The sequence below is a fragment of the Nansenia antarctica genome, assembly GCF_963989245.1.
Source record: "Nansenia antarctica genome assembly, chromosome: 3".
Lineage (NCBI taxonomy): Eukaryota > Metazoa > Chordata > Actinopteri > Argentiniformes > Microstomatidae > Nansenia > Nansenia antarctica.
In genome coordinates this window covers 13,478,179-13,492,135 of record NC_137688.1, presented here as the reverse complement: position 1 = coordinate 13,492,135, position 13,957 = coordinate 13,478,179, and the positions used below count along the sequence as shown (strand labels likewise).

Genomic DNA, 13,957 nt, shown 5'->3' with positions numbered 1-13,957 from the left:
ACACTACGCCTTCATACAAATCAGGAAACTACTTTGAGAAGGTTTTGTTTCCACTAGCATGGTTCCTCTGGGCACAGCCTCGCCAACTTCAACATGGCCTATGATACATTTAATTGTCAGATTGTTCCATTATTCGTTTACCAATTCCACACCCTTTTCTCGGAAGTGTACACTTGCCCACTTCCCCACATTGATTTAAAGCATGGGATTGGTGTACAAGTCCATGGTTACGCCAATCCTATGCCTTTTAATTAAATCACCCCATGTAAAGGGGTGAGCAGGTGTAAAGGGAACAGGGTGGATAATTGAGACGCAGAGACTGGAGTCAGCCTCTTGCTTCCTCTGTGTTCTGTGATTATGAACAAGCGATGGCCTCAGTCACCGAATCCATAGACCCCCAGCGCCCTCCAGTGGCTGTAAAAGGCGGTGCAGTATCAAGGAGAATTTATATGGAATGGAATGGAATGGAATGGACTTTATTTGTCATTGCTACAGTACAGGTACCAAACAACGAAATTTAGGAGGGGTGGCTCCCCTGGTGTTAGGAAAGGAAAAAGAAAACACATTTTAGAAAAAGCATAGATGCATAAAATCACAAGAAGGTAAGGAGCTGGTTTACATCAATAAAGGCTATGTACACAATCCACTGTACTATACTGCACAGATAGTCAACTAGGGTTGTCATATTGCACAAAAAGTATTTTTTCACATTATTTTAAAGTGTCACAGTTTGCAGGCTTGAAAATGTACATGTTTGTGCCTCAGCACTAGCTGCCATACAATCCGTCCGGACTGTCCTGGGCCCAGAACTTAGGCCTTTTCTGTGTTCAGGGCCTTGACGGCCCTGTGGTAGAAGCAGTCCTTCAGTCTGTTTGTCTTAGCGGCCGGGGTCCTGTACCTCCTGTTCGAGGGCAGCTTGACAAAGTGTACGTGCCCAGGGTGGGTCGGGTCCTTGGAGATCTTGGAGGCCCTCCTGAGACAGCGTGTGTTGTACAGCTCCTCCAGAGAGGGGAGGGGGGCGCCGGTGATCTTCTGTGCTGTTCTCACAGACACATGAAGAACGTTTGGCATGTGTCTGTGACACCGTGGTTACATAACCCCCGCAGTTGTTAATAATTACTTTCTACTGTTCAATCAATGCCTTTAATGTTCAATCAAAGATATTTACATACAATATGTCTTAGTTCAAGTACAATTCAAATTAGGAATAATCCACAGGATCATTCAAGTATGATGATTAATCAAGGAGAATACAGTGCTAAGAGCTAGTTAGGGCTACTCCACAGAAGAGAGGGCATTATACTGAATGTCTGTCTCACATTCACTACTACAACTCCCTGTGAGCCAAGGACAGAGGAATCAATGGGGATTCAACAGCTGATCCAATACTGGGCACAGATCAGATTCAGATAGAGCATCGATCCGCCGGCAGCTCAGTGAGAGGTGAATGTCAAACCAGAATGTCGGGACAGGAATGCATTAATACAACATTAGTATGAGATTATGTTTTCCGTGTGGGCTGTGTAGAATTTGAGGCTGTGTGAGGGTAGAGAGAGAGGGGTGTGAGGGAGGGAGGGAAGGAGAGGCAGAGTTAGACTAACCAGCCATCTGCTTGGTCTAATCCTAGGCGTCTCCCTTACTGGCGGAGTGTACACACACACACATACACACACACGCACACACACACACGCACACACACGCACACACACACACACACACACACACACACACACACACACACACATACACACACACACACACACACAGCTGCTGCAGCAACAGTTAATAACTCTGCAGCACCTTACCATAATAACTTCCATCCTAATTCAACAAAGTAACAGCAGCAACCATATGGTAGTGGAATGATTGTGGGTTTTTATTGATTTGATTTTGGACTACATTTCAGAAGTGTAAAGTATAATAACAACAAATGTTCATTTGTTGAGTGGAACTATACAGAATAATACAGAATAATACAAGTTATGCATACCCGACCCGTTCACAAAACATTGTCAAATGACTCTGTCATGTCCAACAGGCAATACACAAGATCAGAAATCAGAACGTCTCATTGTAATGCATGAAACGGAGTGAGGAATTACAATGAGCCCGTCCTCCCATTCCCATTCCCACCTCCACCAGCCTCCCCCTGATACAAACCCTGGTGGCTAGGTAATCCACTTCAGGGTCTCACTATGTCATCAGCTCTGTGTTCATCTCACCCCCAGGAATTTCACTCAGTCAATGACTAACTCTGGCTCAGCACCACACAGTTACAGCTGATGAGGCATAATGTGACCAGCAGCGCCAGTCAGAGAGTGGAGGCCACCCACCCAGGAGGGCCAATAGGGGGCAGCAGAGGGTCAGTCATTTCCCCAGAGCTCCTCCCCTATCTGGGGGTCTCTAAGCACGGCCTCGGTCTCTCTCTAAACTTGGGGGGGGGTCTCTAGATGTGGCTGGGGGTCACATCTAGAGATCTGGGGGCTCTAGGCAAGGCCTTGGTCTCTCTCTACACTGGGTGGGGGGGGGGGGTGGCTGGGGGTCTCTAGGCAAGGCCGGGGACCTCCAGGGGCCCTAGGTCCTTGAGGTCACTGAGTTTCCTGGAGAAGGAGCTGAGTCTGGTGCTGAAGGAGCCTCTCTTCTGACTCTGGCCCTCCCCCTGGGCCCTCACACACCGGCCCCTCCACAGCCCTCCCAGGCGGTCCCGGAAGTGGTTCCCCAGGAAGCAGTAGAGGACAGGGTTGATGGCCGAGTTGGAGAAGCCCAGGCAGAGGGTGAGGGGCAGCAGGGTGGACACGGCCCACTCCGGCCAGCAGCCCTCCACCCAGCCCAGGCTCAGCAGCACGTCCAACACGGTCACACAGTGGAAGGGGAACCAGCACAGGAAGAAGGCCAGGACGACCGCCGCTACGGTCCACAACACTCTCTCCAGCCCTCTGCCCTCCAGGCCTTTGCCCTCCAGGGGTCTCTCTCCACTGGGGTTGGAGCTGGGGTTGGGGACAGAGGCTCTGGAGGAGGGGTCCGGTTTACAAGAGGGGTTTACAAGAGAGGACTCTAGGGGCTTACTGCTGGGGTTGGGGGGTCTGTCGGAGGGCTCTAGGGATCTGCGTTTGGCCCCCAGGCCTGACCCCGACCGCGACCCCGACCCTGACCCGTACCCCCCCAGCAGATGTCTGGCGATGGCGCAGTAGCAGGAGGAGATGACCGTCATAGGGAGCAGGAAGCCCAACAGGATCTTCATCCACGCCAGGCCCAGGAACCACCCATGGCTGTGATGGAGGATCACGCATGCCTCCACCCCCCACTCCACCACCTCGTAGGTGTCCCTCATCGCCAGGGTGGGGGCCGAGACGGCGCACGCCAGGAGCCACACCAGCGCGCACGCGAGGCGAGCGCGGCGCGGGTCGCGCGCGCTCTGCGAGCGCAGCGGATGCACGATGGCCAGGTAGCGGTCCACGCTCATGCAGGTGATGAAGAAGATGGAGGCGTAGAGGTTGAGGGACAACAGGCCTCCGCAGATCTTGCAGGCCAGACGGCCGAACGGCCAATGGTAGCCCAGGGAGTAGTAGACGGCCCAGAGGGGCAGGGAGAGGAGGAATAAGAGGTCGGACACACACAGGTTCAACATGAAGGTGTTGGCCACTGTCCTCCGGCCCCCGCCCCCTCCTCCCTGCGCCAACACACACACAGCCAGGGTGTTGCCCACCGTGCCCAGGACGCAGATCAGGCCATAGAGGGCGGGGATGAGGGTCGGGAGGTCTAGGGAGGGGGGGTCTGGGCAGGGGAGCGAAGAGGAGGAGGAGTTGAAGTCGAGGGGGAGGGATGTGGTTGTGGAGAAGGGGTAGAGAGATGAGCTGAGGAGGGAGAGGTTGCTGGATGCCGTCATGGTTGGAGCGTGTCGTGGTTCTAACTCACACTCTTGGCTGTACTCTGCTCACTGTCGTCCAGCTGAAAGGGAACACATTTAGTCATTCAGCGGAGCGGCTCATGGTGCTTTTTACAGCGGCTATAAAACAAAAGTCAATTCATAATCCAGTATAGAACAGCAGCATTTCGTTGTCTGGTACCTGTACTCTGCAATAATTCAAGTCTGAAAATTACCGTGTAGGTCAAGGTATATGTGTGTATTTTGTATTTTCTAAAAATGACTTTCTAGATGCTGTGATGGATGGCATTTCAGAGAATGAGAGAGAGCACAGAAATTTGACGTGGCAAGTGTATTTTTAGGTTAGTGCCCAGAGTCAAATATAACCCTCCGTACCCCTTCATGTTGTCCTTGGGGCCGAGTCAAACAACCTTTGACACATCTTTCAGAGAATTGCTCCGAGCTATATCTGGCCAAAATATCTCTGTGAATGATTAATGTCACAACTCTTGTGTTTCTGTCCTTTGAGTATTTAATTTTTCAAGAAAAACCCAGGAAGCAAACTGGCTGGCGTGGCCTTCAACACTATCCCCTAGTCTCTCTCTTTCTTCACACGCAACATCAGAGGATAAATACTGATACACTGTATGATTCTTTAGAAGTCCCTCCTGACTACCTCCAGGAACGACAGTTCACGATATAATTCATCCGCTCTGAATAATGCAACCCATCCGTCATGAGCTTTACAATTCCCATCTTGAGAGCGTTTACCATAACAACCCGACTACAATCCAACTTGCCCTAGGCGACAACAGCAGCGCGGTAACAGAGGCAGAGGCAGCGGCACAACACACATTCCAACAGATCTACATCATAAACGCCGGAGAACATGAACTCCAAAGGGAACCCTATTCTGAAAGTAAAAAACCCCCCCAAAAATGGTTACCTCCCAGTGTGTGTGTGAGCTTCTAGTCCCTGTTCCGTCCTGCTTGAAGGACGTCTGGTGGATCAGAGAGTCTCTCTCCAGAGGGGGGGTCTGCTTGGTCCTTGTCCCTCCCCTGGTAGTGTCACCAGCTTGTGGGTGTTCTGCTCTGGGTGAGCTTCTCTCTCTCTAGCGGTGTGGAGCTACGCTGCTGTTCCCTGAGTGTCCTCCTCCTTCTGAGGCTGTGTCCCGGGACCGTGTGGAGGCTGAGGCTCAGAGGAGAGGGTCTGAGGAGGGATGGGCTGTTGGCTGGGGTCTTATACCCCCTCAGAGGCCCCCTGGCGGTCAGAGACCAGGTGGGAGTAGCTCCCATCGTACAGCATCATCATCTGTCCATCATCATCATCTTCATCCTCTTCAGGGGCTGGATACTCGCTGGACACATGCCAGACACACAGAGGAGAGGGGGGGGAGGAGGAGGAGGAGGGGGAGGAGGAGGAGTGTCACTGTTCCATGATTAATCCTCCCCTTCTTTCTCTTCTTTCTCCCTTTCTCTCTCTCTCTCTCTTTCTCTCTTTCTCTCTTAATAACTAACTCTCACATGCACACTCACACGCACGCACGCACACACACATACACGCACGTACACACACACGCACACACACACACACACACACACACATACACACTGAAAGGGAAAGGCTGAGAAAGTGAGAAATCAAATCAAGATGTGTGACAGTCTCTGTCAGTGTTATGAGGGTCCGACCTAGCTGGGGCTCAACAGTCCAGAATGTTATCTATCTGTGTGTTTGGCGAACTGTGCACAGTCCTACTACACACACACACACACACACACACACACACACACACACACACAGTGTCTCTGGTGACCTGAGCACTACACAGTCCTACCGCGCACACACACACACACACACACACACACACACACACACACACACACACACACACAGACACATACCTAAAGCCATGACAGGACACAGGTCTGTGTCTGATACTGTCTGGTGTGGTTCTGTGGAGGAAGTTGCCTCCATGCTGTTCTTCCCCTGGCCTCAGAGGAATGGAGACTGTGTGTTAATTAGACGTGCTTCTGGGTTTGTTATGAATGTGTGATATTCTCACTGTCAGCAGTCAGATAAGCCATGGGAAATATTTACACAGGCCTAACGGAAGTGGACCCGCTCAGGCATATGAGTGAGTAGAGCAGAGAGGAGGAGGAGAGGGAGAAATGAGGGGATGGAGAGGAGAGGACAGGAGAGGAGAGATGAGAGGAGAGGAGAGGACAGGACAGGACAGGAGGGGACGGGACAGGACAGAGAGGAGAAGAGAGGAGAAGAGAGGAGAGGACAGGAGAGAACAGGAGAGGACAGGACAGGACAGGACAGGACAGGACAGGACAGGACATGACAGGACAGGACAGGACAGGTCAGGACAGGACAGGACAGGAGAGGAGATTAGTGAGAGAGACCAGAGAGGGAGAGAGAAAGAGATGAGGAGATGTAGTGGAGAGGAGGTAGAGAGGGAGAAAAGAGGAGGAAAGTGGAATGAGAAAGAGAGAAAGAACAAGTGGGAGAGAGAGGGAGACGCAGCGGAGGAGAGGAGATTCCCTCCAGTGGTTTTTCATTAGGCCTGTGAAACTTAATGAGGGATGTGTTTACAGCTCTGAGCCAAGTTACATCACAACTCCTTTGATCAATATATGTGTGTGTGTGTGTGTGGGTGTGCACTTACGTGTGTGCTTATGTGTGTGCGTGCGCGTGTTTGTGTGTGTGTGTGTGTGTGTGTGTGTGCGTGCATGCATGCAAGCGCGCGTGTGTGAGTGTGTGCGTGTCGGAATCCACGTGTTTGCGTCCTCCTTCAGAGTCCCTTGATCCACAGACTTCAATCAGCCACGTCTCCCTCACTGTGACAACGCTACATACACACACACTACACACAGCAGCACTACACTCAGCATCCTCCGACCAGCCACGTTGGAACACACAGGACAGAGTGAGGGATCATGTCGAACACGTGTGTGTTTCCGTTCCGTTCCACACGTTACAATGAGCCTGTCCTCCCATGGTGTGATGTCAGATCCAACAACACACTGTCCTGTCCCAGAGCCTGCCCTGTGTAAAGACACTTGAAGTACAGTAGAGGATGATGGGAGTTGCCAATGTCGAATAGATAGGATGATAGGATAGATAGGATGATAGGATAGATAGGATAGATAGGATGATAGGATGATAGGATAGATAGGATGATAGGATAGATAGGATGATAGGATGATAGGATGATAGGATGATAGGATAGATAGGATGATAGGATGATAGGATAGATAGGATGATAGGATAGATCGGATGATAGGATGATAGGAGGATAGGATGATAGGATGATAGGATGATAGGATAGATAGGATGATAGGATGATAGGATAGATAGGATGATAGGATAGATAGGATGATAGGATGATAGGATGATAGGATAGATAGGATGATAGGATAATAGGATAGATAGGATAGATAGGATGATAGGATTGATAGGATGATAGGATGATAGGATGATAGGATAGATAGGATGATAGGATAGATAGGATGATAGGATGATAGGATGATAGGATGATAGGATAGATAGGATGATAGGATTGATAGGATGATAGGATGATAGGATGATAGGATAGATAGGATGATAGGATGATAGGATAGATAGGATAGATAGGATAGATAGGATGATAGGATGATAGGATGATAGGATAGATAGGATAGATAGGATGATAGGATGATAGGATGAGAGGATATGTAGGATAGATAGGATAGATAGGATAGATAGGATGATAGGATGATAGGATAGATAGGATAGATAGGATAGATAGGATGATAGGATGATAGGATGATATCATAATAGGATAGATAGGATGATAGGATAGATAGGATGATAGGATGATAGGATAGATAGGATTTCATTTTCATTTCATTTCAAAGCTTTATTTAAAACTCGATAGGCACTGAGGTCACCCTCATTTACAGTGACGTCGAGTGTACAATAGAACAGTGAGCAAGGGCAAACAAACAGTGAGCAAGACAGGATAAAAAATTAAAAAATTAAAAATAATTGCAATCGGTAGAATACAGTTTTTGCACCAAGAGTTTAAAGGTAGAGGCAGAGGGGAGGACCTCCAACCGGAGAGTTTGCTGCAGAGTGTTCCATGTATTAGGGGGCATCAATAAAAAAGGCTGTTTTACCCAGGTCTGAACGCGCATACGGAACCCGAAAAGAAAGCCAACTATTAGATCTGGTCACATAAGTACCAAGACTCCAGTCCAATAAAGATGAGATATAAGGAGGAAGCTTGCCACAGATGGCCTTGAAAACGAACAAGTTCCAGTGGTAACTGCGCCTCAGAGAAAGAGAGGGCCAGCCAACCTTGTCATAAAGTATGCAATGGTGAGTGTCATAACTGTCCCCGGTAATAAACCTTAGAGCTGAGTGATAAACTGAGTCCAATTGTGAGTCCAGTATGCAATGGTGAGTGTCATAACTGTGTCATAACTGTCCCCGGTAATAAACCTTAGAGCTTCGTGATAAACTGAGTCTAATTGTTTTCACTTCCAGGATGATAGGATGATAGGATGATAGGATGATAGGATGATAGGATGATAGGATAGATAGGATGATAGGATGATAGGATGATAGGATGATAGGATAGATAGGATGATAGGATAGATAGGATGATAGGATGATAGGATAGATAGGATAGATAGATAGGATGATAGGATAGATAGGATGATAGGATAGATAGGATGATAGGATGATAGGATGATAGGATGATAGGATGATAGGATGATAGGATGATAGGATAGATAGGATGATAGGATAGATAGGATAGATAGGATGATAGGATGATAGGATGGATAGGATGATAGGATAGAGAGGATGATAGGATGATAGGATAGATAGGATGATAGGATAGATAGGATAGATAGGATGATAGGAGAGAGAGGATGATAGGATGATAGGATGATAGGATAGATAGGATGATAGGATAGAGAGGATGATAGGATAGAGAGGATGATAGGATGATAGGATAGATAGGATGATAGGATGATAGGATAGATAGGATGATAGGATGATAGGATAGATAGGATGATAGGATGATAGGATGATAGGATAGATAGGATAGATAGTGGTAGTTTTGGTTGGTGGAAGATGCCAACGTCGAAAAACATGAACCTACAAATTTTACTTTTGTGTACCCGTACATTGGATGTAATAAAAGAAATTCTGATTGTGATTGTGATTGTGATTGTGATTCTGAGAGCTGGTGGTTCCAGGAGACAGGAGAGGAGAGGAGAAGAGAGGAGAGGACAGGACAGGAGGGGACAGGAGAGGACAGGACAGGACAGGACAGGACAGGAGAGGAGAGGAGAAGAGAAGAGAGGAGAAGAGAGGAGAAGAGAGGAGAAGAGAGGACAGGACAGGACAGGACAGGACAGGACAGGACAGGAGAGGGGAGGAGAAGAGAGGAGAAGAGAGGAGAGGACAGGAGGGGACAGGAGAGGACAGGAGAGGACAGGACAGGACAGGACAGGACAGGACAGGACAGGACAGGACAGGAGAGGACAGGACAGGAGAGGGGAGGAGAAGAGAGGAGAGGACAGGAGAGGACAGGAGGGGACAGGAGAGGACAGGAGGGGACAGGAGAGGACAGGACAGGAGAGGAGATAGTGAGAGAGACCAGAGAGGGAGAGAGAAAGAGAGGAAGTGATGAGGAGATGTAGTGGAGAGGAGGTAGAGAGGGAGAAAAGAGGAGGAAAGTGGAATGAGAAAGAGAGAAAGAACAAGTGGGAGAGAGAGGGAGACGCAGCGGAGGAGAGGAGATTCCCTCCAGTGGTGTTTCATTAGTTGCCAATGTCGAATAGATAGGATGATAGGATGATAGGATGATAGGATAGATAGGATAGATAGGATGATAGGATAGATAGGATGATAGGATAGAGAGGATGATAGGATGATAGGATGATAGGATGATAGGATAGATATGATGAGAGGATGATAGGATAGATAGGATGATAGGATGATAGGATGATAGGATGATAGGATGATAGGATGATAGGATGATAGGCTAGATAGGATAGATAGGATGATAGGATGATAGGATGATAGGATGATAGGATAGATAGGATGATAGGATAGATAGGATGATAGGATGATAGGATGATAGGATGATAGGATAGATAGGATAGATAGGATAGATAGGATGATAGGATGATAGGATAGATAGGATGATAGGATGATAGGATGATAGGATGATAGGATAGATAGGATAGATAGGATGATAGGATGATAGGATGATAGGATGATAGGATGATAGGATAGATAGGATGATAGGATGATAGGATGATAGGATAGATAGGATAGATAGGATAGATAGGATGATAGGATGATAGGATAGATAGGATGATAGGATGATAGGATGATAGGATGATAGGATAGATAGGATGATAGGATAGATAGGATGATAGGATGATAGGATGATAGGATGATAGGATAGATAGGATAGATAGGATGATAGGATGATAGGATGATAGGATGATAGGATAGATAGGATGATAGGATGATAGGATAGATAGGATAGATAGGATAGATAGGATGATAGGATAGATAGGATAGATAGGATGATAGGATAGATAGGATGATAGGATAGATAGGATGATAGGATGATAGGATGATAGGATAGATAGGATAGATAGGATGATAGGATGATAGGATGATCGGATGATAGGATGATAGGATAGATAGGATGATAGGATGATAGGATAGAGAGGATAGAGAGGATGATAGGATGATAGGATGATAGGATAGATAGGATGATAGGATAGATAGGATGATAGGATAGATAGGATGATAGGATAGATAGGATGATAGGATAGATAGGATGATAGGATGATAGGATAGATAGGATGATAGGATAGAGAGGATAGAGAGGATGATAGGATGATAGGATGATAGGATAGATAGGATGATAGGATAGATAGGATGATAGGATAGATAGGATGATAGGATAGATAGGATTGAATTGAATTGAAAACCTTTATTGTCCCCAATGGGGAAATTTTGTTGTCAAACAGCTTAGTTAGGGCAGACAGAAAACATTCAATAAAATACATAAAACAGTGCAGGCTCAATAAGTAAAAAGTTCCAAGTTCCAAAGTTCCAGCTCCAGGTCTCCCCCACCCTGCAGGGCCTGGTTGTAGAGTCGGAGTGCAGCTGGAACAAAGGACTGTCCAAATCTTTTTGTACTTTGACGGGGGAGAACAAATCTGTGGCTGAACTTGCTCCTCATCCCCGCCAGCTCGCAGTACATCGGGTGGGAGGGATTGGCCAGCATGGCCGCCAGTTTTTTCCCCATCCTCTGTTCTGCCACCACCTCTAGGCTGTCCAGCCCGGTCCCCACCACAGAGCTGGCCTTCTTCACCAGTTTGTTTAGCTTCGCAGCATCCCTGGCACAGATGTTTCCACCCCAGCAGGCCACGGCGAAGAACAGAACGCTGGCAACCACCGACTGATAAAACATTCGCAGCAGCTTGTTGCAGACACCGAAAGACCTCAGCCTTCTCAGGAAAAACAGTCTGCTCTGCCCTTTCCTGAGAAGAGCCTCGGTGTTGTCAGTCCAGTCCAGTTTGTTATTAATTTGTACTCCCAGGTACCTGTAGGAGTCCACCCTCTCGACTTCCACCCCCTTGATGGTGATGGGGGCTGGGGTCCTTCTCTTCCTCCTAAAATCCACCACCAACTCCTTTGTTTTGCTGGTGTTAAGCAAAAGGTAGTTGGTGTCGCACCACTGCACAAAGCTCTCCACCAGGGCCCTGTACTCCTCATCCCTGTCGTCTGTGATGTAACCGACGATAGAGGAGTCATCCGAAAACTTCTGCAGGTGGCACTGGTCGGAGCTAAACTGGAAGTCGGAGGTATAGAGGGTGAAGAGAAAGGGTGACAGAACAGTTCCCTGGGGGGCACCGGTGTTGCACACCACCACCTCAGACTGACAGCCCTGCAGTCTCACATACTGACGTCTGTCTGTGAGGTAGTTGTGGATCCAAGCCGTCAGGGAGTCCTCCACACACATCACTGCTAGTTAGGATGATAGGATGATAGGATAGAGAGGATGATAGGATGATAGGATAGATAGGATGATAGGATGATAGGATGATAGGATAGATAGGATGATAGGATGATAGGATGATAGGATGATAGGATGATAGGATAGATAGGATGATAGGATGATAGGATGATAGGATGATAGGATAGATAGGATGATAGGATGATAGGATAGATGGGATGATAGGATGATAGGATAGATAGGATGATAGGATGATAGGATGATAGGATGATAGGATGATAGGATGATAGGATAGATCGATAGATAGGATGATAGGATGATAGGATAGATAGGATAGATAGGATGATAGGATGATAGGATAGATAGGATAGAGAGGATGATAGGATGATAGGATGATAGGATAGATAGGATGATAGGACAGAGAGGATGATAGGATGATAGGATGATAGGATAGATCGATAGATAGGATGATAGGATGATAGGATAGATAGGATAGATAGGATGATAGGATAGATAGGATGATAGGATGATAGGATGATAGGATAGATAGGATAGAGAGGATGATAGGATGATAGGATAGATAGGATGATAGGATGATAGGATGATAGGATAGATAGGATGATAGGATGATAGGATGATAGGATGATAGGATGATAGGATGATAGGATAGATAGGATGATAGGATGATAGGATAGATATGATGATAGGATAGATAGGATGATAGGATGATAGGATGATAGGATAGATAGGATAGAGAGGATAGATAGGATGATAGGACGATAGGATGATAGGATGATAGGATAGATATGATGATAGGATGATAGGATAGATAGGATGATAGGATAGATAGGATGATAGGATAGATAGGATTTCATTTCATTTCATTTCAAACCTTTATTTAAAACTCGATAGGCACTGAGGTCACCCTCATTTACAGTGACGTCGAGTGTACAATAGAACAGTGAGCAAGGGCAAACAAACAGTGAGCAAGACAGGATAAAAAAAATAAAAAAATAAAAAAAATTGCAATCGGTAGAATACAGTTTTTGCACCAAGAGTTTAAAGGTAGAGGCAGAGGGGAGGACCTCCAACCGGAGAGTTTGCTGCAGAGTGTTCCATGTATTAGGGGCATCAATAAAAAAGGCTGTTTTACCCAGGTCTGAACGCGCATACGGAACCCGAAAAGAAAGCCAACTATTAGATCTGGTCACATAAGTACCAAGACTCCAGTCCAATAAAGATGAGATATAAGGAGGAAGCTTGCCACAGATGGCCTTGAAAACGAACAAGTTCCAGTGGTAACTGCGCCTCAGAGAAAGAGAGGGCCAGCCAACCTTGTCATAAAGTATGCAATGGTGAGTGTCATAACTGTCCCCGGTAATAAACCTTAGAGCTGAGTGATAAACTGAGTCCAATTGTGAGTCCAGTATGCAATGGTGAGTGTCATAACTGTGTCATAACTGTCCCCGGTAATAAACCTTAGAGCTTCGTGATAAACTGAGTCCAATTGTTTTCACTTCCAGGATGATAGGATGATAGGATGATAGGATAGATAGGATGATAGGATAGATAGGATGATAGGATAGAGAGGATGATAGGATGATAGGATGATAGAGAGGATGATAGGATAGATAGGATGATAGGATGATAGGATGATTGATAGGATGATAGATAGGATGATAGGATGATAGGATGATAGGATATATAGGATGTTAGGATGATAGGATAGATAGGATAGATAGGATAGGTAGGATGATAGGATAGATAGTGGTAGTTTTGGTTGGTGGAAGATGCCAACGTCGAAAAACCTGAACCTACGAATGTTACTTTTGTGTACCCGTACATTGGATGTAATAAAAGAAATTCTGATTCTGATTGTGATTGTGATTCTGATTCTGATTCTGAGAGCTGGTGGTTCCGTGAGAGAGCTGGCGAAGGCACCACAGATTTATCATCAGGCTTTGTCGACCTCTTTGTAGACCTATTTGTAGACCTCTTTGTAGACCTCTTTGTAGACCTCTTTGTAGACCTCTTTGTAGACCCCTTCTAAG

General features: G+C 46.7%; 1 protein-coding gene across 1 annotated transcript; it reads right to left on the bottom strand.

Annotated features, from left to right (window-relative positions):
- Positions 1–1,002: 1,002 nt before the first annotated feature.
- Positions 1,003–5,130, bottom strand: LOC308152354 (type-2 angiotensin II receptor-like). Its single transcript, XM_080525318.1, has 2 exons — positions 4,812–5,130; positions 1,003–3,948 (listed from the first exon to the last, which is right to left on the bottom strand). The coding sequence occupies exon 2, from the start codon at positions 3,884–3,886 to the stop codon at positions 2,546–2,548; it is 1,341 nt and encodes a 446-aa protein (XP_080381444.1). The 5' UTR covers positions 3,887–3,948; positions 4,812–5,130; the 3' UTR covers positions 1,003–2,545.
- Positions 5,131–13,957: the final 8,827 nt, after the last annotated feature.

What these genes read in the sequence shown, in the direction of transcription:
- LOC308152354 (XM_080525318.1), bottom strand. Translation starts at nt 3,886, where the DNA reads ATGACGGCATCCAGCAACCTCTCCCTCCTCAGCTCATCTCTCTACCCC.